The sequence below is a fragment of the Pteronotus mesoamericanus genome, unplaced genomic scaffold (genome assembly GCF_021234165.1).
Source record: "Pteronotus mesoamericanus isolate MK-2021 breed Mesoamerican mustached bat unplaced genomic scaffold, CSHL_Meso_final scaffold_167, whole genome shotgun sequence".
Classification (NCBI taxonomy): domain Eukaryota; kingdom Metazoa; phylum Chordata; class Mammalia; order Chiroptera; family Mormoopidae; genus Pteronotus; species Pteronotus mesoamericanus.
Genome location: NW_026555308.1, coordinates 9,344,458 through 9,362,562, shown reverse-complemented (window position 1 = coordinate 9,362,562; position 18,105 = coordinate 9,344,458). Strand labels below are relative to the sequence as shown.

Genomic DNA, 18,105 nt, shown 5'->3' with positions numbered 1-18,105 from the left:
ATATGTATGAGATAGATAGGGAAAGACACACAGAGACTTGGTGGCAGAGGATTGTATGTCTGGGGAACTAAGTCTGGTTTGGGTGCCTTTCATTTCTAAAGTTGTTGGATGTATTCAGCATGGAGGTGACATTGTTCTCCAGACCCACACTGGGCTCACTGCTGCCCCTGGCTATTTCCCTTGAATTGAAAAATCAAGAAGGTAAATACCAAACATGAAAAGATTGTCCAGTTCTATTTTAATGGAAAGAGCTTGCTTGGTAAACAAAAGCATTAATGCTTTGGAAGGGAATTTATCTTATTTCCTCAAAATAAATGATAGAAGTGAAGTAAGCTACTCATTAGCTGGTCCAAAGTGAGTGTTCATTTTATTCAGAAGGTTATGAGCTGACAGGTCTTGCAAAAGAGAAAATGAAAAAGACTGATAACATATAAATGAGACTTTTTCATGGTACACATGCTTGTTATTTTTGGTGAAAAGAATATAAAAGTGTATGTGTTTTGATAAAATATAAATTTGAACTGGTTAAAATGTGTACATAAGGGAAGAAAAGATGTCAAAATGTTATCAATGACTATTTTGGAAGAGTGATTACAAGTGATCTGGTGGTGGTGTCTCTTGTATGCTTTTTAGATTTTTGCAAATTGTCTACAGTGAGCACATCTTATTTTCTAATCATGAAAAGAAAACCATATGAAACCATATGGCTTGTCTTCTGCCATAGTGTGCAACCTGGCACCTGGCCAGGCCAGCCTTCCTGTTAAGGGGCATCATAGAGCCACTTTTCCTTCCACCACTCTGTGACATTTCAAAATATAGATTAGATGGGGGTAGTTCACTCTAATGTGCCCCCTGGGGAAGGACATCACTTCTTCACAGGAGCAAACCCACCCTCCCTCCGTATGATAGCCTCTTTTTTGGAATAGATACCTTACACCCCATTTGCCATTTTTTTAAAAAGATTTTATTTTTAGAGGGGAAGGGAGGGAGAAAGAGGGAGAGAACATCAATGTGTGGCTGTCTCCCACGTGCCCTCCTCCCCACCCCCCGGGGAACCCCTCCTGCAACCCAGGCATGTGCTCTGACTGGGAATCGAACCAGCGACCTTTTGGTTCGCAGGCCGGCACTCAGTCCACTGAGCCAGACCAGCCAGGGCCCATTTGCCATTTTTATATTTGGCATTTTATGTGCCAGAGGTGCATAAATATGTTACTAGTGAATTTAAAGGAAAGTCAGATAAACAGTTGGACCTTTACCACCACACTTTTAAAGTGATTACTTCTTTAGAAGCAGTTTGTTAATACTGTATGTCCTTGCTACTTCTAAAAAGTTTGGAAGCATTTTAGCACACTCATTAGGTAGATTCATGGTGATTGCCCCAGGAACTCTGAAATGGCATGCTTAGAAATATCATTTTCAGTTCTATAACTGCCTCCAGATAAACACACAGGTCTCTCAGCAGCTCTTTCTTGGCGGGGGTAATTCGCATATACTATCCGCCCTAGCCCAGATTTGTGCTGCAGAACTTAGCAGCAGATCAGCCTCTACATGTCATTCTTCGCTCGCATTTTGCGAGGGCCAGGCTGGTTTCAGTTGTCGATGTAATGGCTGGGAGGCCCCACTTGAAGAAAGCTTACATCTTAAGGAAACTGTGCTTTGAAGGAGAGTGTGGTTATATACTTACTCCCAAAATATTTGAAATTATTCCATTTACCTGAAGTTTCCATAAATGTATAAAATGAGGTATATCTGGTTTTAATTTCCCTGTGATTTTTATTTCCTAGGTAAAGGACTACCTAGTAATAGAACACCATTTGTCTTAGGTATTTCACCACTGGCTTTTTGTGTGGAGAGGGTGTGCAAGCTTTTAATAAGTGGTTTCTGGTTTTTTTTTTAAAGGAACAATGTGATTTTTTTTTTTTTTTAAGCTAACATTCACCGAGCATTTGGGTAACTCATGTAGTCCTTACAACAGTCCTGTGAGGGAGATGATACTCTTGTTACCCCTTTATAGATGAAGCAGTGCAAGGGCACAGAGAAGCCACTTGTCTGGAAGCTTTTGAAAGTGAGCGGTAGCCCTGTGAGTTGGACCTGGGCAGGTGCCGCAGGCCCTGCTCTTAACCTACATTCCTTTAGAAGGCAATGATAACCTTTGTCTACCTCATGCATAAAGCTGGTGGTTTTGATGTATTGTGGCCAGGTTGTGTATACAGAGGGAAATATATCTGTGGTAGAAGTTTTGCTCATCAGACAATTAAACGACAAGTTCTAAAAGGAATTTTCTACAAACGGACTTGCAGTGAAACTTTGGGGCACATCCCCTTAATGTTACCCTCCCTCCCTATCCTGTGCTCTTAGGGCCTCGTAGCTTTAATTACTCAGAGTCCCTGGAGTGGTCTTTGTCAAGGATCAGGGCTCCAGTAACACCTCTCCCATCATGGCAATCAAAATATCTCCAGATGTTGCCAAATGTCCCTTGGGGGAGTACAGTTACCCCCAGTTAAGAACTCCTGCTTTGGATAATATGGAATAAATGTTTGCTGAAGAAACTGGGCTGAGTGTTTCTGGTTTTTCTTATTTTATTGTACCAAACACTGTTGATGGCCACAAGAGTGATGTGGGTGACAGCCCTGCCCAAGGAAGCGCTTCCTGACATGCTCCTGGGCCTCCCAGAGCAGAGGCCAGAACTCTGTCCATGTGCTCCCAGTGCCCTGTATCACTGGCTTTAGGCTTGGGCCTGAGAGCTTTCGTGTTTCTTGGAGGCTGCGAATAGAAACCAAGTTCTTTGTTCTCAGGAACAGACACATGTTTGAGATAAGCCACCTTAAGTATAGAATGAGCATGTGGTAGGCACATCTTCAACTTTGTAAGTCCAGTCCTTTGAATATCTTTTGTAGGAATTAAAACAGCCTGACCTTCAGCAGCAGTCTGTTTTTGGACTAACCATGTTGGCATGATTCTCATCTTTGACTCCTTTCCCTTTCTCTTCAGAAAGGACCTAAGTGTGAAATACCCCGAAGACCTTCCTATCACCCTTCCAAATCTGCTGAGGTTCATTTTGCATCATTCAAACCCTGCTTCTGTTCCCCAGAACTTGGCTAACCCTCCTACCAATGAGTGTCTTCAGAGCGAGGCAGTCTTACAGCAGGGGCACATCTCCCATTTGGAGAGAGAGATCCAGAAGCTGAGGGCCGAAATCAGCACCCTTCAACGAGCGCAAATGCAGGTGGAGGCCCAGCTTTCGAGTGCACGCAGGGATGAACACCAGCTACTGCGGCGGCAGCAGACCCTGGAGAAGCAGCATAGCCTGCTCCAGCTGCACAGTGAACAGCTGCAGGCCCTGTATGAGCAGAAGACCCGGGAACTTGAGGAGGTGGCCCAAAAGCTCCAGGAGTTGGCCGATGCCTCGGAAAACCTGCTCACTGAGAACACATGGCTCAAGATCCTGGTGGCGACCATGGAGCGGAAGCTGGAGGGCAAGGACGGAGCTGAAGATCTTACTCCCCCTGAGGAGGAGCACTCTGACTACCCTGAGCCCTCAGGGGCTCCCTGGTTACTTGGCAGCACCCCTCCACCTGCCAATATCAGCTCCCCGCTGGCGGCTGAAAGGAGCAATGAGAATAGGACAGACTAACCTTTTAAATGACATGAAATCAGAGAAGAAAACTGTACATTGGGAATATATTTATGCAAATTTTATTGAAATTTATTGTAAATAAAGATTTTCTCAGTGGTCTAGAAAATCAACATGAATGTCATTCAGCTTTTATTGACAGGGATGACATCCTTTCCACTTATTGCACAAACTTGGTAACTTTGAGACAAAAACAGTAGCACAGTCCACTTGAAGATTTGTCTGAAAAATTAGTCCATACTTTTGTGGCTCAGTGTCAGAGTTCCCTCCCCATTCTCCTACTGTTGCTATTGCGATGACATACAGGATGAAAAGTTAATTTCTTGACTGACTAGTCAGAAAACTTGAGCGCAACATGGGCTATTCAAAAAGAATTCAATGAGAGGTCATAACTTACTAAGCCAGTTGAGTGTGTGGTTCTGGTGTCTATGCTAAAAAAAAAAAAAAAAAGTAGCTATTATGATAAATAACAGTGAGAGCTATTATGTGGTTGTTCACCAGGACTACAGGCACTTTCACTTTCCCTCCAGAGACCCTCATGAGTGCCTCACTGTGCCTGTGACCCTCACCCTGGCACAGCTACCATACTCATGGGCTGGATTCAAGCTGCAAGCTTCAAGATGTTATCCCTGGCAATTGGGGAGTGGAATAAAGAACTTCCAGAAGTGAAACTAAGGAGAAAGCGACATTTCAGCATTTCAAAACCAAAACTTCACTGGCACAGTAAAAACCTCAGGGCAAATCTGACAGTCAAGTAAGTGATGGTCATTTTCAGGGTCAGGCTCAGAGGCTGAAAATGCAAGTCCCCAGGTGCTCCTGGGTTTACTAGGGCAAAAGACAGCCTAGGTGTATACTGCTGGTTGCAGACAGTAGAGGTAGAAAGCTTGGAAGTTCTGGAATGCGAGGGGAATGGATCAAACGTCCCTACACCTTCCAATTTTTCTTGAGCATCCTTCATTAGAAAGCAAACCTCCCTGATTTTTAAATCGGCACCTTTGGAACTTGTCCCCACTGCCAGCCCGTACAGCCTCTGCTGGTTTCCAGCCTAATTCATGCTTAGCCATCCCCAGTTAGAGGCCAGAGGCATTTCTTCTTGCCTTCAGTTCAAATTGCCTAACTAGCTACCCTCCCCCCTCCCCCCCAAGCTGTTACTTAATGTTTGACCCCCAATTTAGGCATATGCTGCTAAAATAAATGTTCCCTAAGCTCCCTCCTTGGGTTTCTAGAAAGTAGATTAGTTCAACATGCTTTTTTAGAGGAGACGAATGAGGCCATAGATAAGCCACCTTCAGCCTGACCAGGAGGCCAGGGCTCTGATGGTGGTGAGGGCTGGCAGGCAACGCTGAGGGCCCCCTTGGGAGCAACCTACCCTTGTTGCTGGCAGGCCACTCAAGTGCTTAGGGTCAGCACACCTAGGTAAAGCCAGGGCTGGCCTCCAGTTTATTACCAAGGATGCAAGTAATAGTTTACTTGTGATAGTTAGAATGTGCTTACAGTGGTGGGATTAAAAACCTATGCGAGTTCACTGAAGTGTACACAAGTGACATTTTGGAGATGGCAGGCTGTGGAGGCGCGGGCCTGATCCAAGAGCCACTAACTCTTCATCTTTTTGAAAACTAAGTATTCAACCTGAAACTCACTCTCTCCCCAGCAAGGTCCCCCAAGTGCCTACTAAGCTCAGGTGGTCAGGGTGCGTCTAGGGACCCCTGTATATACGTGCACATAAGAAATGGCCTTCCACTGCACTTGATGCTCTCATAGTAGGGTCAGGGGACTCTTCTTCTAGGTGATCCTCTCAGGAAAAGTAAAATCCAATACCCAGTGGGTGGGTGGTAATTTAAGAAAGGAAGCCATCTGTGAAAAGGGAAGAAGTAGAGAAAACCTCAAAGTCCCCTACACCTCCCCTCCAGTGCAGAAAATATTAAATACAACAAAACCAGTTTTCTCTCCTGGGCCAACTGGATTTCAGATAAAAGCCACTGCGTGCTCTGAGAAGCCTGCGCTAAGTAATGCCCAGTGGGGGTGGGGACAGGAAGAGGGAATGCTCAGCATGCTCAAGACCAAAGGGGTAAGAAACTGCTCTGCTACTAGGATGCCTGGCAGCCCTCAGGACGTGTGCTCTGACGTCCCTCACCAGCTCCCAAGCAGCTGCAGTAGCTTCCTTGCAATAATTCCACTATCAACAGGAACTGGTTAGTATTCAATGACTGAACCCATCTAGAGAGAGACGGTGGTGTGTTTCTTCCATCCACTGCTACCAAGCAGAAATCACAACACCCCAACCGGTCAGCCCCAAAACTTAAAACTGACATGATATATCCTCTATGTACACACACACATATATTAGAGGCCCCTGCCAAGTGCAACTTGGGCCTCACATGTCTAAGACCCTTGCCCACAGCCTTGACTCAGCTTATTAGTATAGTCAGTCCCACGTACATTATCCGATATTTTTTAAAAATCAGCAAAAAAGGTTTAAGCACGTGCTTCTGGGGCCTATTTACAGTTCACAGGTTTGTGAGTTCACGCGTTACAGTAGTAGCTCCATCAAGAACAGGCTCAGCTAAACATTCAAGTAACAAAAGCGCTATGGGGCCTTGAACCCCAGCAAGGTGAGGTCTACCCACTGCCTGCAATGGGCAGCCCCCACCAGGAGGCGGAGGGGATGCCCAGGGCCACCAAGTCCTGGCTTAGGACAGCTGCGACCCCAGGACTCAGTGCATGCGATGATGAAGCCCAGCGAGGCCATGCCAGCAAGTGTCAACCCCTCTCAACGGCAGCCTGTCTGTGGTTTCCCCCTCCCACGCCTCTCAGTTGGCTGCAAACAGGCCCAGGAGCCTCTGCATCCCAGCTCAGCTGTGCACTTCTGGGCCGTTGGGGGTCAGCTTGGACTTCCTCTCCACACACGGTCCCTTGGCCGAGTACTGTACCAGCAGGAAGGGCTCCTTGGTCTCACCATCCCCCACGATGCTCTCCTCATCCTCTGACTGGCTGATGCGCTGCAGCCGCAGGTAGCACCAGCAGCCCAGGATCAAGGCCCCCAGGGCAGCGATGGCAATGAGGATGACAATGACTGTGACCACACCGGTGGTGGGGCTGTGGTCCATAATAGACATGGTCAGCGCTGGGGGAAGGCTTCCTCAGCGGGAAGCTCTTGGGGGTGACCGGCTCAGTGAGGCTGGAACTCAGGACGGACACGAGAGCCCTGAAAGACAAAGCAACATGAGGCTACAATGGGGACTGCAAGGCACAGACAGCTCATGAGTTCTCATTGACTCTTCCACAGGGTCAATTTTTAATCAGTTCTGAAGACTTACCATCCTGCCCTCATCCTAGTGAAAAACACGCTGGTTGGCTTTTGCTGTTTCTTTGCTTGTGGTGTTACCAGCCTTCTCCTCACTCACCCTGGTCCACTTCCATTAACTACCTTTGGTGCTTCTGCTACCAGACAGGCAGCCACTCTGGCCTGGCCACAGAGTCTGAGATGTGGGGGGCAGGGGTGTCCACAACCTGTGACCCCACTGCAGCGTAGGTTTGAAAGAGGGTCTGTTTAAGGTGAATGTTAAGGAAGCCCAGTACCACTAGGTGTTCACAAGAGTTCAGGGACTGAAAGCCAGTGCTTCATGATAGCCAGAGACGAGAGATTCGACAGCAGGGAAGTGATTTCAGCCCCGCTCACGAATAGGTGACATGTAGCTCAATCAAGTCTTCAGGAACACCTGTGAGAGGGTGCAGGCGATGATGGCCTTTGCCCACAGGGGTACTGTAGCCTCCTGGGAAGAGCCCTGGTCCACCACACCATCTGAAGGGAAGTGAGGTAGCAAAGTCCTGGAAGATGGAGTCACTTGAGACAAACCACCTGCCCCTTCTCAAGCTCAGCATCTGGCACAGGAGCCAGACCACAAATGGGTCAATATACCAAACACCAATATGACACATGCAGAAATGCCATGCCAAGACAACAGGGGACCAGGTCCCACAATGCTAAACTGGGTAGGGCAGGAGATACCTAGGGAGGGAACGCTGATGCTAAGATGTGCAGGAAAAACAGCTCTTGGGGAACAGCATCTTAGCAGGAACAGCATCTGCTAAGGCTCTTAAGGCTGGAGACAGCCTGTAGGCAAGTGCAAGGAGCTGAGGGCGCTGGTTGCTGAAGCTGGAGTATCAGCTGGTTTGGGTGAAGGCAGGAGGGGGTGTATGTGCTGGACCACCAACTTCTGGCCTCCTAACTTCAGACAACTCCCTCCACTCAGACAACTCCCTCCAACTCACTGAGCCCCCTGTAAATCGGGCTGGTGAGAAGCAAATAAGAGCACAACTGCAGGAAGTGCAGGAGCTGCAAAAAACCCACTCACTGCAGGTGAGACCAGCATCGGCCCACTGAGATTAGAAATGCTGAAGCTAGCAGGCTCCCCTGGGTCCCAAGACCCTGCACTTTATTTCTCATGTCTCACCATAAGCAGAGCAAATAACAGCAACTAACACCCAGGTGGTTATGAGAATGCAGAAAAGCACCAAGTCAGCGCTCACTGAGAGCGAGCTGTTTGAATTTGTGGGTTTTTGGGTTTTTTTTTTTTTTTTTTTTTTTAAGAAGACTGACATCAATGCAGGTAGACAGTGTTGGAAGACGAAGGTTTTCCCTCCCAATAGGATGGAACCTGCTGTCCTTGTGCAAAACAGCTTGAACTAAAAATAAAAATGATTTTTATCCACACTAGGAAGTCTCCCCTCACCCAAGGCCAGGCCTGCCTGAAGGTCAACACCCCAGAGTCTATCTGGAAACCGGGCCGAGGGAAACCTCTGTAGACCCCTGAGTTCCATTTGCTACCATGCCCACATTTGCAGAAGGATCCTGGGCAGGAGCGGGGAGTGATACCCCTGCAGACTGCTCCCTTCTTACCACCTCCAGGGTGAAGAACACTGTCATCACTCTCAATGGGCTCCCTGGTCCACCATGCAGACCCACTGCAGCCCGTGCCCTTGTCTTACAGAGGAGAAGCTTCCAAGTCCTTACAGTGACCTACAGACCCTGGCATGCTGCGTCCCCACGTCCTGCTGTGCAGGCCAGTCCCTCTGCCCAAATGCTCTGCTCCCCTTACCCTTGCTCAATGGCTCTCAATGGGGCAACTGTGCCCCCAGGGAACACTTGGCAATGTCTGGAGACATTTTTGATTGTCTTAACTGGTGAGTGGGTAGTGCTACCAAGTAGACAGAGAGCAGGGATGCTGCTCGAGATCCCACAGAGCATGGTATAGCCCCCTTCCACTCCAACAAAGATCAACAACAGTATAGAGGTCAAGACACCCTGACCTAGTTAACTACAGCTCAGGCAGGGAAGCCTCTGACCCCACAGTCCAGGACGGTTTCTTGGTACTGTGACTACACTTGATTCCTCCCTCCAGGGCACCAGCCTCAGTTTGCAACCCTGCTTTTGTAGCATAGCCATCTGGTTTAGTACCCACCTCCCCTCTCAGACTGTGTGCTCCATGAGTAACTGCGCACCTCTGTGCCCCAAGTGTACAGGTCATCCTTGCCTCTCCCCGGCCACCATTAGGGCTGCTGTGTCCCCCCACAACCCTGGTCAGCCTGTCCTCTCAGCCCTCCAGATGGGATAGGTGACTCCCCCCCCCCCAACTCCTATCCCCTCCCTACCCCAGAGCCTACCAACTTCGGCTGGGTGAACCTTTCCCAACCTCCATCTTCTCTTCCTGCAAGGGAGACCACGTTCCTGCCCTGTCCCACTCCACTTCCCTCTCTCCACTGGACCTCTTGTGTCCAGCACTTGTTGGGGTACCTGCCCTCCCATCGTGCTCGTGGACAGGAAAGGATGTCGGTATCAGTTCAGAAGGGGAAGTGTGTGTGTGTTTGGGGAGTGGTTCAGGGGCAGGAAGTGGGAAATCAAACAATGGTAGCAAAACCTGGGGAGGGGGGACCCCAGGGACCAAACCTGCTCAAGCCAGTGGTCCTGAACTAATGAGGAAACTGAGGCAGAGGCAGCCCCTCCCTACCTCCAGCTCCAAGGGACTCTCTGAGACGTGTGGTAACCCCAAAAGACACTACCAAGTGTCTGTTGCCCCTGACCGGGCCAGGAGTGGGCACAGCCAGGTCTAGGCCCCTCACCCCCATGAGCACAGAGCCAGGTGACCAGGCCATAGTCACGCCTGTCCTCTGGTCTGTGGCCCTTCCCTGAGTGTCTTTGTTCGTTCCTTCATTTACTCAACAAGTATTTCCTGAGAATTCATCTTTGAAAAAATCTGATCACATCATCCCCTGCCAGAACCCTCCCTAATACCAGCAGAGAATCTAAACTCCTTGCCTCCTCAAGCTTTGGCACATCCTCCACCCTCCCACCTCAAAGCCTCTGCACTTTCTGTTCCTTGTGCCTGGAATGTTCTTCCCTGACTGTCCCATGTCTGGCTCCTTCCTATTTTTAGGGACTTTCTTAGAAGGTATGTCTTGGGGGATGTCTTTCTAGACCGCCTTGGCTCCAGATGCCCCTCCACCCATGCTTGCCACCACCTTGCACTATTTCATTTTATTCCCGAGTGCGCTCTGCTACCTGAAATCCTCTTGGGTCAGTAACACGTTTCCTGGCTGCGATCCCCTTCCTGCAGTGGACTCTGAGCCAGAAAGAGAGGGGGGCACTGGCCATCTTGCCCACTGAGGGATTCTCAGCCCCGTTATCAGCACACAACAGGTGCTCGATAAACATCTGCTGAGTGCTCCAAGTCCAGGGATATAGTGGTGAGTCAGAGAAGACCGCATGCTCTTAGGGACCATGGCTGGCAGTCCCCATCCCTGGGCCAGCTCCCTCCCTCCGAAGCCACTCCCAGGACCCTGGGCACGGGTCCCCATGCTGTCCCAACAGACTCAAGGAAGCCAGCAGCCCTGGGGAGAGGACAGGCTGCAGCCGGAGTGCAGGGGTAGGAGCAAAGCATGCAGGCAGAGCCCAAGCAGGCCCAAGCCCACAGCAGGGCAGCTGTCACTGTGAGTGCTGAGCGATGGGGAGGGGAGGCGGCCTCCAAAAAGCAGAGCCCAGAGGAAACCTGAAGCTTGAGGGAGGCCTGGGCTGCACCCCACTCTATTTGCTTTGCCTCTCCTGGGGCTTCCGCTATCTCCAACCCCCATGCCCCTCTGAACAAAGGTATCTTCTGCAAGTTAGTTGCCCCCTCACCCTAATCCAGGAAAGCCCCCAGGTGGGATATGGAGGGCCACCGCTTGGGCTGAGTAGACACATAGGACGGCACCTGGGAAACCTGGCTCCCTCAGAACAATCATCGGACTAGTTAACAGTTATTCCAATCATTTAATTCTTCCAAATTCCCTGCGGCTAACACTGCTCACCATTATCACCACCATTTTATAGATGAGGAAACTGAGCCACAGAGCATTTGAGTATACTGACCAAGAGCAGAGAGCTAGAAAGCAGGATGTGACCTCAGAAAGGGAGTTCAGCGGTGCAAAGGGGAGAGGGTCTTCCAAGTGCAGAGGGCCAGGCCAGGCTGGGGACCAGAGCATGGCTAGGGGCCTGCGGTCTGTGGGCACTCTGGGGGTAGGTGATAGACCAAATTCCCCCACCCGAACCTACGTAGCTGGGGTGTCCAACCCTTGGCCTGCAGGCCTCATGCAGCCCAGGATGTCTAGGAATGCGGCCCAACACGAAATCGTAAATTTACTTAAAACCCCTTTTTCTGCTCATCAGTTTTTGTGTTTGTATATTTAATGTGTGGCCCAGAGATGCCAAAAGGCTGGACACCCCTGCTTAGGTAGCATCTCCATGCCAGCTCCCTCACATAGAACAACGGTTGGCATTGACAGTCCTAGGCTATTTAGATTCCCCCAAACATACAGGGCCAATCTCTACTCTCCCTGCCTCCTTCAGCCAAGGGTTGTCTGAACCTCACCCACTACTACTAGGAAAACAAGCCCTACAGCCCGGCCTCTCCAGCCTGCAGAGGCCACTCTGAGCTCTCCACGCCCTACCCCTCTGCCCACCAATGGGTTCAAAAGGACAGTCCTCAGCCAACACCGCCCACTGTCCTGCTGTCCCTTAGAGGCCCACAGCTTATGTCTTCCCCAATGTAAGGAGAGGTTCCAGTTGTCCCTGCCTCTTCACGAGACCCCCAAACTGAGCCTTAACCCCACTCCACAGGTCACCGCACACGCTCAAGGCCCAGTGGGGCCACAGTCAGCAAAAAGCAGGTGTGAGACCCCTCCTCACCCCACCCCACTTCTTCATTGGCTGTTGTGAACTGTTTTGACGCAGCCAAGCAAACTGCTCCTAATGGCCTGTTTCTCAGTGTGCAAAATGGGGATGAGGCCCTGACCTCACCCACCAAATTGTGGGGGGGGATGAGAAGTGACAAGAAATGTGAAAGCAAAAGGGCCGTGGGGCTACCGGGTTTGCACGTCACCAAGTACCATGCCTTCCTGGGTGCTATAGAGAGGACAATGAGTCCTTAGGATCCTATTCCCTAAGGACTCGCCTCCCAGAAGGGAACAGAGCTTGGTCCAGGCCCAATGCCACAAATATTCCCTTCCTCAGGGACACTTTGCTACTGCCTCCTCACTTAACTGCACATATCATGAGTGTCACCCAGCCCAGCTGGACACTAGCTCGCCACTCCCACCTTCTCCGGCTGTCCTGTTTAGAGAGGGCCAACCACCGCCCCCACCCGAGGGGGTTCCAGCACTGCTCTCTCCCCCAGCAAAGCCATCTGCTAAGTTTGCCAACCATCTTCATGAGTCCCCAGTTCAAAAATCAGAAACATTTCCTGCCCAGTTTATGGTTAGGAACAGAGGACGGTAGAGAGAACGGGGCACTGCTGGGCACAGTCAGGGAGCAAATGGAACATCTGCTCTGTTTCAGGCACCAGCTGGCCCTGGGACCCTCTAAATGTCAGGACTAAGAGAAATGGGGATGCTCATGGGAGACTAACAGAACAGGGCCGTGCCCGGCTCTCATCCTCCCACCCCCACCCTCCTGAAGAGGAAACTCGCACCAGAACCCCATTTCCCCCTGCAGAAGAGGAAGCTGGCTGGGGCAGAGACTGGGGACTGCCCCAAGGTCAGACTGGGTCTCCTGCAGCCCAAGGCTTGAGACTCATGTCCCCACCCAGTGAATCAGCCACTGGTCATTCTCACTGGCTACTCCAGGGTCACTTGGTTAAACAAGTTTGGTAATAGCAGATGCCTGACAGAAGTTGAAGATGATTACTATGTGCCAGACACTGAGCTAAAACACTTCACACGATCATCTCCCTTCAGCCTCAAAACAACTCTAGAGTTGAGTTATTACTATGCTCACTTTGCAGATAAGGAATCCGTGGCTCAGAGAAGTTAAAGCAATTGTCCAAGGTCACACAGCTCAAAATTAGCTGCGCAGGGATTCAAATCTAGCAAGCCTGAATCCAGAATCCTGGATTTCAACCTTAATTATAAAGTGTGACATTCTTGAACCACACTTCCCCACTCCCATGCTTGAAGAGCCAGGGGACAGGTAACTCTAGTCAGGCCCCTCCCCGACCTCCAGCAGGGGCAGGCTGGGTGACCTGGGCAGAGGGCTCGATGCAGGGTACACAGGGATGACAAGAGCCTCAACAGCTCCCGGGTGCTCGGGTGCTGAGAGGAGACGACGTGCAGGCGCGATGCCAGGCGCGCTCCATGCATCCTCTCATTTAATCCTACTAGGCGACGCCTTCATCTCCCCCATTCTACCAAGGAGCTGTGTGTGAGAGGCTGGAAAAAGGGGCTTGGCCCAGAGGGCGACAGCTGGAGAGGGTAGGACAGCTGGAGAGACAACTCTAGTCCTCCTGATGGGGCGGAGGTAACAGGGACCACGAGACCCAGTCATGCCCACGCCGCGCAGCCACCGCCGACGGAACCGGGCACCAAATGCTGCGGCTGTCCTCAGTTTCTCCACCTGCCAAATGGGCTCCAGACCTCACCATGACCCCACCCCTACTCCCGGGAACCCTCCTAACCACCCTGGGGGCTGCCAGGACCCCCGCTTCTTCCTTTATTTAAAAAAAAACTCCGAAGTGTCGGGAGCAACCAGAAGGCGAGGCCGGCCCGCAGCACGAAACTGCGGTGTGTGGTAGGGGACCTGCACCGGGTGCGTGGGGGGGGACACTCGCTCCCCGCAAAACGGCCGCCGCCCCCCGCCGCCTCCTTTGTCCCGATCTCGCTGCAGCGCAGCGGACAAAGAACCCCCGCCCGCGGGCGCGGCCCCCCGGAACAGACCCTCCTCCCGAAGACGCGTCCCTGCTGAATCGCCCCTCCCCCGCCGCAGGGATTGCCCCCCCCCCACGCCCCGAGTCCGGCGCCCCAGCGGCCAAGCGCGCGCCCCCACCCCATTCCAGGTTGCCCCTTCCCCTCCTGCGAGCTCCCGCCCGACCCGATCACCCAGCTCATCCAGCCTCACTCACCATGGCGCCGCCAGTAGCCTGGCTTGATCGCCCCGCAGCAGCTCTGCGGGCCCGGCTTCGCCCGACAGCCCGCCAGCCCGGTCCGGCCGCCGCGCACTGTCCGGACGCCAGAGCCCAAGCTCTGCGGCGGGCGGGGCAGTTTAGGCTCCCGCCCCGGACGGAGGCGGGGCCCCCTAGTGCTGCCAATGGGAGTCCGCGCTGGGACGGCGGGGCGGGGTGGGGTCACGTGCGCGCGGGGCCGGGCCGTTGAGGCTGGGCGGGGCGGCACGCAGCTGGCCGAAACGGGGCGGAGGGTGCATTTGTCCTCGGCCTACGAGGACTGGGAACTCGGTGCTCCCGGCCCCGGGCTGGGAAACCTCTCACCAACCTCGGAGGCTACCCTTGTTCACCCCTGGCTTACAGAGGGGGAACGTGAGGGGCACAGCAGATAAGAATGTTGCCTGGCAGGGGAACTGGCGGAATTCCGAGCCGGGGCCAGACAGTAGGACCCCTGAGTTGAACGTCCTTGCTTGGGACGGGAGCTGGTCATTAACTTGTTCGTTAGTTCATTTCATTTCCTTCCTTCCTTCCTTCCTTCCTTCCTTCCTTCCTTCCTTCCTTCCTTCCTTCCTTCCTTCCTTCCTTCCTTCCTTCCCTTCCTCCTTCTTTCCTTCCTTCCTTCCCCCTTCTTTCCTTCCTTCCTTCCCCCCTCCCCCTCCCTCCCTCCCTCCCTCCCTCCGTCCTTCCTTCCCTCCTTCCCTCCTTCCTTCCCTTCCCCTCCTTCCTTCCCTTCCCTTCCCTCCCTTCCCTCCTTCCCAGTATTTGTGGAACACCGACCATGTGGCCAGTGGCTTCTGGACCCACTAGCAAGGTTCTCCCGGCCCTCAGGGAACTCTCTTTCTGCTGAGGGCTGACGCTGCCGGGAATTTGCAGCCCCTTGGCTGCTTATAATCATGGTTGTTTAACATAATAACCCTGATTAGGCCCCCACCAAGTGCCACACCCTGTACTAACCGCTCAACACATTTTATCAAGACAGCTAGGAAAGGAAGGACTATCCCGTTGTACAGATGAGGGGCCCAAGGCTGGCAGGGCAGAAATACCACTGCTGGTTTGTGATGGAGGCAGGATTTGAGGCCAGGCCTAGGAACACTGAGGCGCCACTTAGTGCAGTGATTTACACTTGCCTACCCCACAAGGGAGTCCAGTGAGAGGACACCCTGCCTTGTGGCCAGCTGGGGCCTCTGAGAGGGTGAGGGTGGGCCCTTCAAGACCTCTGTGGCCCAAGTCCCCAGGTTTACTCCCTTTGGCTTGGGAAGCAGCAGGGGGCAGGTGAAGCCTGTCAGTCTGGTAGCTGGGGGCGCTTGTTGGCTGGAGAGGTATCCCCCAGCCTCTTAGAGGACCCCCTGGGAGAAGATGGAGAATCTAACTCACAAGGCCATGGGTGCCAGGTTCTCCTTACTCCTTTCACTGCAGCCTGGCCCGGCTCTCTTTCCTGCTTCAGATATGCCAACTTGTTTCCCATCCCTGGGCCTTTGCCTGTTCTGTGTCCTCCAGCTGAAACATCCTTCCACTTCATCTTTCAGGTCTCGGCTTAAATGTCCTTCCTCAGGAGGACCCTCTCTGATTTCCACCCAGGAGTGTTCCCTTTGATATTGTCTCCACTGTGCACTGTGAAATTGCATGTATTTCAGTGTGTGTGACTGACTTATGGTCTGTCTCCTCCCCAGGAGTGCATCAGTTTCATTCAATAACATGTCTACAAAGTAGTACCTGGCACACAGTATGTGCTGAATGCATGCATGTTGAATGAACGAACGAATGAATGAATGAATGATTAGACTGCAAATCTCCAGGCCTGGCCCAGCTGCGTCCATGCCAAGAGGACAGGCCCAGATGGTGAAATGGTGGTTTAGCAGGAATGTGGGAAAGAGAGGCAGACAGAAGCCCGGCTCCAGGCCAGCTGCCTGAGGCTAGAGCCAAGTGTCTCAAACAGCTCCTGCTCCCCAGTATGTACAGTGCTGTCCTCAAAGGTTTATGCCCCATCAGCCACACCTGGAAGCCTAGAGCAGCAGGAAACAGGTTGTTTGCAAAGACCCAGTTCCAGTTGGCCTCTGTGGTTCCAGCCTGGATTTGGCAAAGACCTCATTAGTGGCGAAGATGTGGGAGGGGCAGGTTCAGAGGGGCTGGCAAAGTGATGACAGAGGAGGCAGGGATACTTTTGGAGACAAGATTATGGGGGGGGAAAAAAGTTGTGAGGTAGAATATAACATGGCATAGAAATTGAGAGTCAGACTGCCTGGATCCAAATTCAGCCTTTCCTGTTGGGTAGCTTTGGAAAAGCAGCCTAACCTCTCTGTGCCTCAATTTCCTCATCTGAAAAATGGGAGTCACAGTAAGGTTGACTTCACAGGGTGGTTGTGAGCACCTCAAGTGCACGGGCAGCAATCCCGCCTGTTCACTGGTAACATTAATAACAGGATAGGTGTGGGAATGAGCTTGGGCTTCCCCATTTGGCACTTGGGCAAGTTACTGCACCTCTCTGAGCCTCAGGCTCCTCATCTTCATGTAACACACCTCTGGGGTGCTAAGAGGTGGGGGCCTGGGAGTAGCTCACCTGGTCTCAGATTGATATGCTTCAATAACAGTAACAATAAATAATAAACACTGTTTGAAGCACTACGTGTACATGAACTCATTTTAATCCCCATTTTACAGATGGGGAAACTGAGGCACAGAGTGGCACATGTGCACAGAGATCACCTGGGGTCTTGTTAAAATGCAGATTCTGACTCAGTAGTTCTAGGCATGAGAGTCTGCATTTCTCACAAGCTTATAGTTGGGGACCACACTAGGAGCAGTGAGAGGCTAAGGGCCTTGCTTAACACCACATTGCTGGTGAGCACCGAGCTCGGACTCAAGCTCACACAGTAGGCCTCAGAGTCTGGCACCTAACCACCACCCTAATTGCTTGTCCCAGCCCCAGCTTTCTCCCCTACAAAGAAGAGGCAGGAAGTAAAGCTCCCCTCCCTAAGCTCATTTCCTCTCCTGGGGCCTCTACCATTTCCCTCCATGATGACATTTGGCCTGTAGAACCTCCCTGCTCCCAGTGTCCCAGGGGTCCTCCCTGTCCCTTGCAGGGAGGTTCTCAGATGCTCATTAGCCAGAAGATAACTAAGGGCAAGGGATGAGCTCACTCTGGCTCTCTGGAGGCTTGCTGTGGCACAGCTGAGCCTGCCCTATGCCAGCCTGGCCATGTGCCTGCTTCCCTTTGCCTGAGAGGCTGGGATAAGGGAGGGATGGAATAGAGGGGCCTCAGCCAGCCTCATGGGAGACCCCCTCCAGCTGAGCCTCCCCGCCTAGCCCACAGCCACCAGGTTGTGCAGGCATCTACCCTGCAGGCGTTCCCATAAGGGTTCTAGGCCTAAAAATGAAATGAAAACTGCTTGGCCAGTGGGGAACTCCCCCAAGAGTGAGAGGTGACCCACTGGTGAGTTTTGCAGGGTTAGGTTAAGTGGGACACAGAGAACGCATCACCTAGCAATGCATCATACAACAATTCTCATTTAAAGGGAGAAAGCCTCACTTGCTGTTGTGTGGCTTTAACATCTCTCTACACCAGCTTTTCTGAAAACCAGGAGGTTGCAGACCTCAGACTGTTACCGAACAAAAGGACCCGTGGTGGGGGGTGCCCAGATGCTATTACCGAAACGACACCCTCCTTCCTTGGGACCCCTCGGTTGTGGGTCCTTTGCCCGCCGCCCTTGGGATTATGGCTCTGAATGGCAGAGTTTGATGAAAAGGAAAAGGAAATATTTATTCAAAAGTTACACAAGTTTGATTAATGGCTAAATGTCACCCTTAAACCTCAAAATCCCTTCAAAACAACCACCAGCACACACACTGTCCTGCCTTCCCCCCTTTGCCCAGTCAGGCCGGTCAGGGTACCGTCCTTCAGAAGGAAAAGAACAGAAGTCCGGGGCTCGGCTAGGCAGGTCTCAGCCACGGGTCTCAGCACCATCCACTGTGTCGCCGCGATCTCCGGCTCTTAATCCATAACCATGT

The 18,105-nt window shown here is 51.9% G+C and overlaps 2 protein-coding genes across 2 annotated transcripts in view; one reads left to right on the top strand and one right to left on the bottom strand.

Moving 5' to 3' along the window:
• The window catches only part of TXNDC11 (thioredoxin domain containing 11), a 55,675-nt gene extending 51,940 nt beyond the window's left edge, over nt 1–3,735 (top strand). The window contains exon 12 of the mRNA XM_054589581.1: nt 2,992–3,735. Within this exon, the coding sequence (XP_054445556.1) occupies nt 2,992–3,634 (643 nt within the window). The 3' untranslated portion in view covers nt 3,635–3,735. The remainder of the gene's footprint in view (nt 1–2,991) is intronic.
• A 174-nt stretch (nt 3,736–3,909) lies between these two features.
• On the bottom strand, nt 3,910–14,167 carry SNN (stannin). Its single transcript, XM_054589582.1, has 2 exons — nt 14,062–14,167; nt 3,910–6,839 (listed from the first exon to the last, which is right to left on the bottom strand). Exon 2 carries the CDS (start codon nt 6,748–6,750, stop codon nt 6,487–6,489), a length of 264 nt encoding a protein of 87 aa, XP_054445557.1. The 5' UTR covers nt 6,751–6,839; nt 14,062–14,167; the 3' UTR covers nt 3,910–6,486.
• Nucleotides 14,168–18,105: the final 3,938 nt, after the last annotated feature.